Source organism: Mastomys coucha, unplaced genomic scaffold (assembly GCF_008632895.1).
Source record: "Mastomys coucha isolate ucsf_1 unplaced genomic scaffold, UCSF_Mcou_1 pScaffold14, whole genome shotgun sequence".
In the NCBI taxonomy this organism is placed as follows: Eukaryota; Metazoa; Chordata; class Mammalia; order Rodentia; family Muridae; genus Mastomys; species Mastomys coucha.
This window is the reverse complement of record NW_022196896.1, coordinates 81,651,910-81,664,472: the sequence shown is the minus strand read 5'-3', so window position 1 is coordinate 81,664,472 and position 12,563 is coordinate 81,651,910. Positions and strand designations below refer to the sequence as shown.

The window sequence follows — 12,563 nt, the reverse complement described above, 5'->3', positions numbered from 1 at the left end:
ATGAAGTAATGTTTCTCTTTCTCCACAACCTCTCCAGTATCTGCTGTCACCTGAGTTTTTTATCCTAGACAATCTGACTGGTGTGAGGTGGAATCTCAGAGTTGAAAACCACTGTCTTAATCTTTGCTTCTGTGAAGTTGATTTTTCAGATCCCACATAAAAGCATTGTAAAGCATTTCTCTTTCTGTGCCTGGCTTATTTTGTGGTATAATGCCCTCCAGGTTTATCTATAATGTCACAGATGACAGAATTTCCTTCTTTTAAAAGACTATGTTATTCTGTTATTCATACCCTACATTATCTTCACTCATTCATAAACACTAACATTGATTCTATATCATTGCTATTGTGTAAAATAATAATACAGGTTTTGTTTTGGTTTGTTTTTCTGGTACTAGGAAACCAATCTAAGCCTTGTATACTGTTGAGCAAGTACTTGACCACTAAGCTACATTTCCCACTCCTTTTTTATTGTGAATAATGCTGAAATGTGCTTAAGAGTTCAGATAGATCTGTAACAAGTTGCTTCATTTCCTTTGCCTGTGAGTGAATGTGTGTATGTGTGTGGCAGGGGTACATATGAATATATATATAGTTTATATATGTATGTATGTATATCCAGAAGCACAGATTGTTGATCATATAATAGTATTTTTTTAGAAACCTACATACTGTTTTTGTATAGTAACTACCCTAATTTTCATTCACTCCATATTATCAAAAGGTTTCCTTTTGTCCATATCCTTGCTGGTGATCATTTTAGTTCTAGTTCAATCTCAAGTTCTTATCCTAGGTTCTCCCTATTGAGATGTAACAATCAGTACTTATTCTGACCTTCACCCTGTTTCACCTCTGGCACTGTTATTCAGCTAGAAGTCTACATAGTAGACAGAAAAAGTAATATAGACATTATATTGAGATTCCCCTCCCTTATTGTTAAGCATTATAAAATGAGATCTTTATTTTCACCTTGCCTGAACCTACAAGCCTCTAAGAATCTTTGGGCAGATCTTTTCATTGACATCTAGGGAAATCTTTTATTCTCGGTGAGTAAAAGCCTCAGAATCCTCCCTTATGTTTGTCCAAATTGTACAGCATAGGTGCACATTATAAATGGTTTGTGATTTGAAACCCATAAATATTATGTTCTAATTTAATTGATGATGAAATTTCAGAACTTTGTCTTTTGATGTTTTCTTGCTTTGTGGTTTGCATAAAGGTGGGAGTAAAGGAAGAATGTTTTTACATTAGATTTTCACCAAAATATATTTTGGGCTTTAACCTGTGTTCTTAATTCCTGGTCTGAGACACTCATCCCCAGTGTGTACTCACTCCTTATTTAATCTAAGAAGTTTTTTTTTTCTAAAAAATATTGCTGTGACTATGTAGCTTATACTTAATGACACCCGTACTTTATTTTGGTGCTGTTTCCAGCAGACTGTATACTCTTATTAATGTATAATTTAATAAATAAAATGGAATGGCCTATAGGTTAAGTGGGTTTTTCACACAATTAAAACCTTCAGGGCTTTTGTTGTGAATGTTATGTTCAAGTTTCCAAAAAAAGAAAACAAGTATGTGGATTCATTCAGTCATGTATCTCAATGACCATTTCAAACTTCTACCATATTTTGATTACTGCAGACTCCCCATTTCACTCTTAGACTACATCTTTGCTTTCCCTTTTATAAAAACTGAAACCAGTTCACAGAAACCAACTTAGCCTCCAACTCCCAACATAAACTTAAAGAGGTCCTAATCCAGCCTTACGTTTTTTATATTTCTTTGGTAGCTTGGTCTTGTCCGGGGTTGTTTCTACCTATTGTGATCTGGAAATCTTCACTTTTATTCCTCTCAGGGATCTCAACTTATCCTATGATCTATTTTTCCCTCTTGCATAAGTCAGTTTCTCTCCATTGATTCACAGCATCACTACTTTGCTGTGATTCTTAAGGGAATTATTTAACCTCCACAGTCTTGTTCTCATAGTGACCTTATAAAAGTGAAAGCATCAAGAAAACATATTGCAGTATTAAAAGATTAGAACTGTTTGATACAAAGTCCTTTAATTATGATCTTTTTACACATTCTTTCACAGATCCCCTAATTCTCTTCTATCTTTCAAAACCAAGACTCTTGAAGACATAGGCTGTATGCAGTGTTTGTGAGGTTCAGGGTGATTTCATCCACACCTGCTGAAAGTCTGTTTCATTATCTTTCTGCCTAAGCTGCCTTTGAGAAGGACCTTAATGACAACCTAACTTCTGAATACTTTACTTCCTTACTTTTCTCCTTCAGGAACAATGTACATATTCATGTCTGTTTAAGACCTGTGTTTGCACACACAATACTGCCCTCTTCTGGAACTCCTTTACTAGCTTTTATTTACCTTTGTAAGCTGACCTTTGTGAGCTGTTCCCCATAATTTCATGTTTGGTTCTTCAATCTTTCATCTTACATATTCAGTCCGATGTTATCCTATCCATAACTAATACCAACATCGTGTTTGATGTTTGTACTACAGTATCCTAGATTATAGTCACTAGCTACATATAGCAATTGAGCATTTGAAATGGGAAAAGAACAAATTGAGATGTCCTGTATGTAAGTGGAAACAAACAAACGTGTGTGTGTGTGTGTGTGTGTGTGTGTGTGTGTGTAATCAGGTTTTGAAGACAGGGTATTAAAATGTTTAAATTTAATAATTTAATATTTTAGATATTTTAAATCTATTGTTTTAAATATAAACTTGTTTCATTATCTGTTTGTCTGTTGATGGATAACTTGGCTGATTATATCTCCATTCTATTATGAATAGACCAACAATAAACATGGGTATGCAAGTATTCCTGTGTAGGTTTTAGAATCACTTAGATATATGTTCAGGATTGGTATAGCTGAGTCTTATAGGAATTTTTTTTTTAATTTTTTTAAAAACCTTTATACTGATTTCTGTGGTGACAGTACCAGTTTACACTACCACAAACAGAATAATGAAATGTAATAATTTCTTTCTTCACATCCTTGCCAGCATTTATTATCATTTAAATATACTTTTAAATTATCTACCCTCTGTTTATTGCTCTTCAGGCTAATTTTCCCCCTTTAGCATATAATGTTCTTTCCAGTTTACCAAATAGCTTACATGGATCTCCCAAAAGAAGTGTTCACTTACTTACCTCCACTTTAATCACACTGTCCCTCACTGTGTTCCCATTTCTTTTAAATCAAACATCAGTGCCTCTAGGAAATTTTTTTTGTTTTTCAAGACAGGGTTTCCCTGTGTAGCCCTGGCTATCCTGGAACTCACTCTGTAGACCAGGCTGGCCTCGAACTCAGAAATCCACCTGCCTCTGCCTCTCAAGTGCTGGGATTAAAGGCTTGCGCCACTACTGCCCGGCTGGAAATTTTTCATTACCATCCTCACCAACAATTCTTAAGTATAATTGAGTGTTCATTTTCCCCACGCATCATACATGTGACTCACAGGACATGTGATGATTTAGAGTAATTCCGTTTCTTAATCAGACTATAACTTGATTAAACATAGTGAATGAGGTTTTGTATGTGGTAGAAAACATATAAGTATTTTAGTAAGTGGAGGTAACACTTCTTTTTTTTCTCTCCCCTCCTATTTCCTTGCTGCCTCTTTTGTAACAGCCTTATTCTGAGCATGGAGTTCAAGCAGCATATCACCAGGTTTATGCTTCAAGTGCCATTGCTATGCCTGCACCTGTGATGCAGCCAGAGCCAATTAAAGTAAGGAGTTTATTTTGAGTTTTCTCTGTTTTTCTTCCATTATGATCTGGACACATTTTATCCCATCTATGATCAAAAGTAAAAAATTAGTTAATAATTTTATATGGAAGAAATAAATTCCAAATTAAAAATAATTTCTATTAACTAATTTTGAAATATTATAAATTCCCCCATGGTTAAAATGTTTTATTGTGATATAGAGATGTATAAACTTAAGTTTACCATCTTAACTATTTTAAGTGTCTTTAATTATATTCACAACACTGTAAAAATTATTACTAGCATTCCCAGCCTTCCCATCACCTCAAATACAAACCCTGTTCTCATGACACAATAAATCCTTCTTCCCTTTGATCTCTTTCTTCAGTACCTGGTAACCCTTAATCTACTTTTTATGTCTGATTTTTCTGTTCTAGGTATAGTACATAGAATTATCTGTGTCAATAATACATAGTATTTGTAAGGAGACGAAACAGCTAGTTGTCTCCACTTTATGCTTCTCTTTTGTTTGTTTGTTTGTTTGTTTTGTTTTGTTTTGTTTGAGACAGGGTTTCTCTGTGTATCCCTGGCTGTCCTGGAACTCACTCTGTAGACCAGGCTTGCCTCGAACTCAGAAATCCACCTACCTCTGCCTCCCAAGTGCTGGGATTAAAGGCGTGCGCCACCACTGCCCTGCACACTTTATGCTTCTTAAGTATATATTTGTGTTTATTAAATCAGATTCTGATCAAAGAATATTATATCACCCAAGTACATCTAACCTAATTAGATCCATGTGTATAGTCCCTACATTTTGGCCATCTGCGGTGAAGCAGGACATTCTCTTCCTTTGTTCTGGGTTTCTTAGATAGGCTCAGGATCATCATGTTAGAAAATGGACTTCATCAGAGTCGGGAACTGTAGGTTGATTAACTGTTTTACTGCTGATATGAATTTTTGTCTTTTATTTTAGTGGAATAAGGACATATACTCTGTGGTAAAATGGAGGAAAATAGCAATTTTGCACTCATATTTATGACTCTGATCCATCGTATGTGTTAAACTCTATTGACTCATGGCCCACCCCATAACCACTCACTGCTGTGACTACTCACTGTATCCCTTCATTTCCTTCAGTATTGAACTGTGAATATGAAATAAGACCCCAAGTTTAGATTCACACTAGAATCTAAAATGTTAATAAGCCTCATTATGGAGGCTTCATTTTCAGTGTTGCTAGAAATGTCTTCAAAAACAGATTTCCACTGAAATTGACAGCATCAATTTCTGGTATATCTGTACATGATGGATTGGATATATATATCAGGCAAGAAGGGAAGAATAGAAAGGATAATTGAAATTGTAGCTTAAATAATAATACAAATAGGCAATGTGCTAAATGGTAATAAGAATTTTTCATTTAAAGTTTGATTTTTCTACTTAAAGAGTATGCACATGTGTAAGTTGTCTTAGATCTCTAAGTAGGTAACATCAGAAATTGTGCATAGAAATTCATCTTACTCTTTAATATAGTGATTTAGGAATTGCACTTTTGTTGAACTTGGAAAAAATTAATAAATTTTCAAAGTCAAACCTGGAATGCAGGACTACTATATAAAAAGTTTTATACTTCTTCTTGTGTCTCAATAAAAGGTAGTTTCCTATGTGTTTTATACCCAAAATTTGTTGGTGGTTGCCAGACATTGATCCCAGAGCCTCATACATCTTGGCAAGTACTCTACCACCAAGGTACTATAATCAAAAATTTTAATGTAGAGTACCCTATGCATTATATAATTAATTATTCTTTAGTAATTTAGTGAATCTAAGTTAAAAAAAAAAAAAAACCTGTGTCTGTCTCTGATACAGAAACACCAGTACTACTTTCCATAGTTGTGTAGAACAACACAACAATGCTTCACTTTACAGGGTTTACTGCAGAAATTATCCACTTTTGTTTGTACTGTGTTTGTATTATAAACACAGAAATCTTAAGTGCAAGTGTTGTGATACTAGAAACCTTTTTTTCCATGAAAAGTTTTCATTTTTTTGTTTTGTTTTGTTTTTTATTTTTTTAGAAACCTCTTTTTTCTAAGACATATTAAACCACCTTGAAAATATTAATGGGCACTTGAAATATCAGTTCTTTTCTTCCTATGTAAATTTTTCCTGGTTCTAAAAGCATTAGTGTCTTTTTTAGAGTTTGACTCTTTTGATTCATTTGTTTTTGTAAGTATAGGTCACTTTTACAACTGATTAGAAGGCTGGTGTTCTAGTTTCACTTCTGTTGCTACAAAAAACTGTTAAGCAAAAAACAGCTTAGAGAAGAAAGTGTTAATTTAACATATACAGTTTCAGAGGTTGAAGAGATGGCTCAGGGGTTAAGAGCACTGATTACTCTCCCAGAGGTCCTGAGTTCAATTCCCAGCAACCACATGGTGGCTCACAACCATCTGTCATGGAATCTGATGCCCTCTTCTGGTGTATACTCATATACATAAAATAAATAATTCTTTTTAAAAAACATATACAATTTCAAGTTACAGTCCATTATTTTGAGGAGGACAAAGCAGGAACAGCTAGTTACATGACATTCACAGTCGAAAGCAAAGAGATAGTAAGCATGCCCTTCATTACTTGTTCCTTTGTGCTCAGCTAACTTTCTTCACTCTTGTATAGTTAAAGGATAAGCCTCCAGAGTATGTCGTCCACATTGGGTTGGGCTTCGAACATCAATACACAGCCAAAGCAATCTCTCACACACACACCCACAATCTAGCCTGACGTAGATAATGCCCAAGCAATTCTATGTAGTATCAAAGTGACCCTTAAGACTAACCAGCACAATGACCAGTGGTTACTGGGCTGATGTTATTTCTATTGCTATGATAAAATACCTGGACAAAGGAAATTTGAAGAGAAGTTGGCTTATTGGCTTACAGTTCCAGGTTATGACCCATCATTTCAGGGAAGTCAGTTCAGGAACTCAAGCAGCTTTTTATATCACATCCACTGTGAAGAATAAATAGACAATAAATAAATAGAAAATAATGGTGCTAGTCCCCCAAAAAATGCCCAAAGGCCCACATGATATAGGCAATCCCTGACTGAGAATCCCTTCTCAGGTGGTTTTGGGATATTTCAAATTGACATGTAAAATCGTCACAGGTACCAAGTCATACTTGGTAGTAAAAGTTCTGGTGTCCTATTGCACAGTTGGGTAACTATGAATCACAGTAATTAGTTTTTTGTAAGCTAGAAGAAAATCTTTGGATGCTTTCACCATTAAAAAAATGAAAATGTTAGCTAGAGATAGAATGAGGGTTAAAAGCATGTACTGCTCTTGCAGAGGAGCAAGTTTTGGGGACCAGTACCCACCCACATTGGGTAACTATTTGGAAAAACAGTATAATTCAAAAGTAAATTAGAATAGGATTTGAATTGCCACAAATGTTTCCTTCCATCTTGGAATAGCCACAAACCTTAAAACTGCTGACTATCTCTATAGAAATATACCACCACTGTGTTCCTCAGCAGTCTTTATTTCAGTACCATTATTCTTACAAATCAACTTAGAGGTTAAAGTTGACGAATATCCAGCTAGATCTAAGCATAAAGGTTGAAAAGAAAAAATGTTATGCTATAGGAAACAAAAGACTGAGAGAAAACTTGTGATTTGTAGCTCCTAAAACAAGAGATTATAAAATTGTATGTGCTCTCCATAGGTCAAACAATGTTCAATTCTGTAGCATATTTTTTAAAGATTGATTGAAATATGAGTACACTGTAGCTGTTTTCAGACATACCAGAAGAGAGCAGTAAATCACATTACAAATGGTTGTGAGCCACCATGTGGTTGCTGGGAATTGAACTCAGGACCTATGGAAAAGCAGTCAGTGCTCTTAACCACTGAGCCACCTCTCCAGCCTCTCTCTAGCATATTTTTACTCATAGAACTATATAATAGTAACCATGTAATTAAGCACTAGAAATGCATAGGTTCCACTGCATAAGACTTCCTTGTTTATGAAAATCTAGGACAGTAAAGAGAATCATAGCCTTAAGAAAACAGTGTATTTAAATGGCCAACTGAGGGCTAGGTGGTGGTGGCACACGCCCTTAATCCCAGCTCTTGGGAGGCAGAGGCAGGCAGATTTCTGAGTTCGAGGACAGCCTAGTCTACAGAGTGATTTCCAGGACAGCCAGGGCTACACAGAGAAACTCTGTCTCGAAAAAACAAAAACAAAAAACAAAAAAAAAAAAAGTCAACTGAAAATAAACAAATGTTTGGGTTCAATAGAAAATTATTTACATGTAACACAGTAAAGGCAACAATACATAGATGCGTCTCATCTTACAAAGTTGTATCTGTCCCAAAAACACATCCTAAGATGAAAATGTCAGAGATGGAGTGGTGGTCAGCAGTTAAGAGCACTTGCTGCTCTGGCAGAAGACCTGAGTTTGATTCTCATTACCCACTCTAGGTAGTGCATAATGATCTATAGCGCCAGGCCTAGGGGATTTGATACCTTTTTCTAACCTCTGTGGATACCAGGAATGCATGTGGTGCACATATATAATGCAGACAGAACACTAATATGCAGAAATAAATATTTTTTAAAGAGAAAAAGAAAAATCACATATAACACAAAAATGTATTTAGTATCCCTCACCTATCACATCTCAGAGCTTAGGAACTCAATACACTGCAGAGTATCAGTTATGCCCGTATGACTGCATGGCTTACAGGAAGTTGTGCCCAATATTAAGGATATCATGATACATATTCTGAGTCCTGGAAAAATCAATTTTTAAGCTAGAACTATGATTTTCATTTAGTGGGTATTATCTTTGCTCCATCTTAAGTCAACATGTCATAAATCAAACCACTGTAACCTGGATTCTATCAGTATATGCTATCTCTATCACATCTCTAAAATACCTAGGAAAGTAAACTTTTAATTAAGTTCATAATATACTTGCTACTGTTTTTAAAATGTGTACTTTCTCATTTTGTTGTCTTTGCTCTTCCAAACATGTTGAAATTAAATCTAAGATGGCATCCAAAGAGCCAATCTGTCTTAGTCAGGGTTTCTATTCCTGCACAAACATCACGATCAAGAAGCAAGTTGGGGAGGAAAGGGTTTATTTGGCTTACTTCCACATGGCTGTTCATCACCAGAGGAAGTCAGGACTGGAACTCAGGCAGGTCAGGAAGCTGGAGCTGATGCAGAGGCTATGGAGAGATGTTCCTTACTGGCTTGCTTCTCCTGGCTTGCTCAGCCTGCTCTCTTATGGAACCCAAGATTACCAGCCCAGGGATGGCACCACCCACAAGGGGCCCTTGATCACTATTTGAGAAAATGCCCCACAGCTGGATCTCATGAAGGCACTTCCCCAACTGAAGCTCCCTTCTCTGTGATAACTCCAGCCTGTGTCAAGTTGACACACAAAACCAGCCAATACACAATCTAAACATTACATCACTTTTTATACTTTGAAATATTAATAGTGGGCTGGAGAGATGGCTCAGTGGCTAAGAGCACTGACTGCTCTTCCAGAGATCCTGAGTTCAATTTCCAGCAACCACATGGTGACTCAGAACCATGTGTAATGGGATCTGATGCTCCTTTCTGATGTGTCTGAAGACAACTACAGTGTATTCATATAAAATACATAAATAAAAATTTTTTAAAAAGAAATGTTACTGGTGATAGGTATTTTTTAAAAGGCCCATATATTGTCTTCAATATCTTTGTAACAAGGAGTACCATATTGATTCTTGATGGTGTCACTGCTCCAATTATATTTAATCTCTGGATTCAAGGAAAATAGGGACTAAGGTTCTACATTGAGGGGTATTTTTAAGATTTATTTTACATGTATGAGTGTTTTGTCTGCATGTATGTATGTGCACCACCTATGTATTTGGTACCTCAAAGATCAGAAGAAGCATTGGGTCCCCTGGATAGGATGCTTGTGAACCACCATGTAGGTGCTGGGGATTGAATTCAGGTTTTCTTCAAGAGCAACGAGTGCTTTAAACCACTGAGCAAACTTTACAGCCTTGTACACTGAGTCTTTTAGTGGTCCAAACCATATACAAACCTCAAGAGTCTACAGATAGGAATGCATTATAGCTTACTTTGTTTCCCTTCTGATCTATGTTAATCAGACTTTTCATATGACAAGTGATCAACAAAGACTCAAAGGATGAACAATTTTGGCTTGATATTGGTTTCAGGGGGTTCTGTCCATAATCTCTGGCTCCACTGATTCTATACCAATGATGAGATAAGTGATGTCCATGGAGGACAGGAACTGGGGGACAAAACAAGATATAGCCCGCAAAGACACAGCCCCGGTGACATAGTTCTTCTATCTAGACCTCACTTCTGATGCTTTCAGAGCCTACTAAAATAATGCTAGTAGCTAAAAACTAAATCTTCTATACTAAGCCTGTGTGGGTAGGTCAACAGTCTCCTAATATTCAAGGCAAGGTCTATGGATATTGCTCAGTTGGTAGCACTTGCCTAGCATGTGATAGGTTTTATCACAGCAATGAATCCCACTCCTCTGGTACCAGTTTTCTTCTGTGTCATACTTTTTGCCACTGGGGGTGGGGGGAATTATGTAATATAAACAACTTAAGGGAGAAAGTACACATTTTGGCCTTGGTTTCAGAATATTCAGTCTGGCTCTGTTGATTCTGTCCAGTCTGTTCACCTCATGGTGGATGAGAAACAGAAAAAGAGAAAGGTGGCCCTGTGACAAAATATAGCCCCAAAGATTCCTAATAGCCTACTTTTTTCACCTAGGCCCACCTTATGAAGTTTGCAGAGCCTCCCAAAATAGTATCACAAGCTGGAAACCAGTCCTTCATCAGTAAGCCTAAGAAGGATAGCTCATATTCAAACTATAACATAATCTTAGATATTTCTTCTTTTGTATTTAAACATCCTGAGAATAATTTTGATAGCCTCAGTGCTCTGTGGAAAGAGATCATGGAATGAATTCATTAAAATAGTTAAGAACACTCTCGGTTGTTAGTTATGGTGGCACATATCTCTAATTCTAGCTAGCTCTTGAGAAGTCAGGCCTGGAGGATCACAAGTTGTAGGCCAGCCGGGGCCACATAGCCAGCCCTTACTAAATAAATGAACTTCTGTATTATTCTGTCACTTTATTTACTTGTGGCAAATTTATCTAAGAAAGAATGTCTTTAAATAACCATCCTACTTCTCTTTTGTTGTTGTTGCTTGCTGTTGTCGTTCATGATGCTAGGGACCAAAACGAAGGTCGTGAGCTTGCTAGACAGCATTTGGCCACTTAGTTACAGCCTCAGCCTCTGACTTCTGAATTCTAATTTAGTACTTTGGTCTTTCTTTCAACACCAGTAAGGTTATTCAAACTAGATAAACAATGATACAACTGGTGATAAAAAAAAATGAACACCAAATATGAAAAATGTAATTTACTACATTGCATAAGCGCAGAGTTCTACAACAAACATGCTACCAAATGTAGATTTCTATATAAAACAGTAATACTCTTATGATTAAAAAGTCTAAAATCTTGTATCCGGTGTGATGGTAGCTGGCTTGTAGTCATAAAACTTAAGAAATTGAGACAGGAGGATTGTAGGCTCAACACTAACCCAAGCTTCATTATTAGACACTGTCTTAAAACATCCTTAGTAGTCTTAAAAATATTTTTAAAATAATGAAATCCTGTTACTTGTAACATGTATGGAATGTGGAAATAGTTATATTGGTTAAAATAACCCAGGAACAAAAGCATAAGTACTGTACAATTTCATCTTACAGTCTAAGAGAGTTGATGCCACAAAAGTTGCAAGTACAATGGTGGTACCATGGTACCATGCCTAGGGAAAGTAGAAGGAAAAATGTAGAAATGTTGCTTAATGGCTGCTGAGTTACAGTTAAACAGGAGCAAGAAGACTAAGACTTTTTTTTTTTTTTTTTTAGATATTTACTTTATTTACATTTCAAATGATATCCCCTTTCCCGGTTTCCCCTCTGAAAAAAAAAAAAACCCTGTTCCCTCCCCACTTCCCCCTGCTCACCAACCCACCCTGTCCTGCTTCCTGGCTCTGGCATTCCCCTACACTGGGACATAGAGCCTTCACAGGACCAAGGGCCTCTCCTCCTATTAATGACCGACTTAGGCCATCCTCTGCTATACATATGCTGTTGGAGCAATTAGTCCCACCATGTGTACTCTCTGGTTGGTGGTTTAGTCCCTGGGAGCTCTTTAGCAAGAAGGATTGAGTGTGCATAACGGTAATGTGTAACAGTATGATTTCAAAGGCTAAAAGTAAATATTATATGTTTTTACCCTAAAGAAATATTAACTCTTAGAGAAGATCAATATGCTTATCCCAGCTTAAACATTACATAGTATGTACATACATTGAAATATGCTTAGCCTAACCTAAACATTACACAATATATACGTACATTGAAAATCACAAGAGATTACTCCATTAGTACATACAACTTTTGTTTTCCACACATTGGTTAAAAATCAATTTTAAACTTTATTTTAAGATTACGCTTTTAAAAGATTTAGATTTTTTACCTATCTTTCTATAGTAAGTCATAAAATATAAGCTTAACTTACAAAGAAAACACACAAGAAATGATCTTACATGTCTAAACATATTTCTTAGTTACTTTTTAGTCTTGAAACATTATTATTAATAGCTTTTTCATTTCTGAGGATTTCTAGTAAACTGTAATTTCTGACTTTGACTTTAACCAAGGGAAATACAACTTTCTTTTTTTTTTTTTTTTTTTTTTTTT

General features: G+C 35.9%; 1 protein-coding gene across 5 annotated transcripts in view; it reads left to right on the top strand.

Annotated features, from left to right (window-relative positions):
• Positions 1-12,563, top strand: part of Boll (boule homolog, RNA binding protein) — a 140,083-nt gene that overhangs the window by 71,576 nt on the left and 55,944 nt on the right. For all 5 annotated transcript variants that reach the window (XR_004117886.1, XM_031367526.1, XM_031367525.1 and 2 more), the window contains exon 10: positions 3,661-3,759. Coding sequence is in view for 4 of the 5 variants with exons in the window: in XM_031367526.1 (XP_031223386.1) it covers positions 3,661-3,759 (99 nt within the window). In the remaining variant the exon portion in view is untranslated. The remainder of the gene's footprint in view (positions 1-3,660; positions 3,760-12,563) is intronic.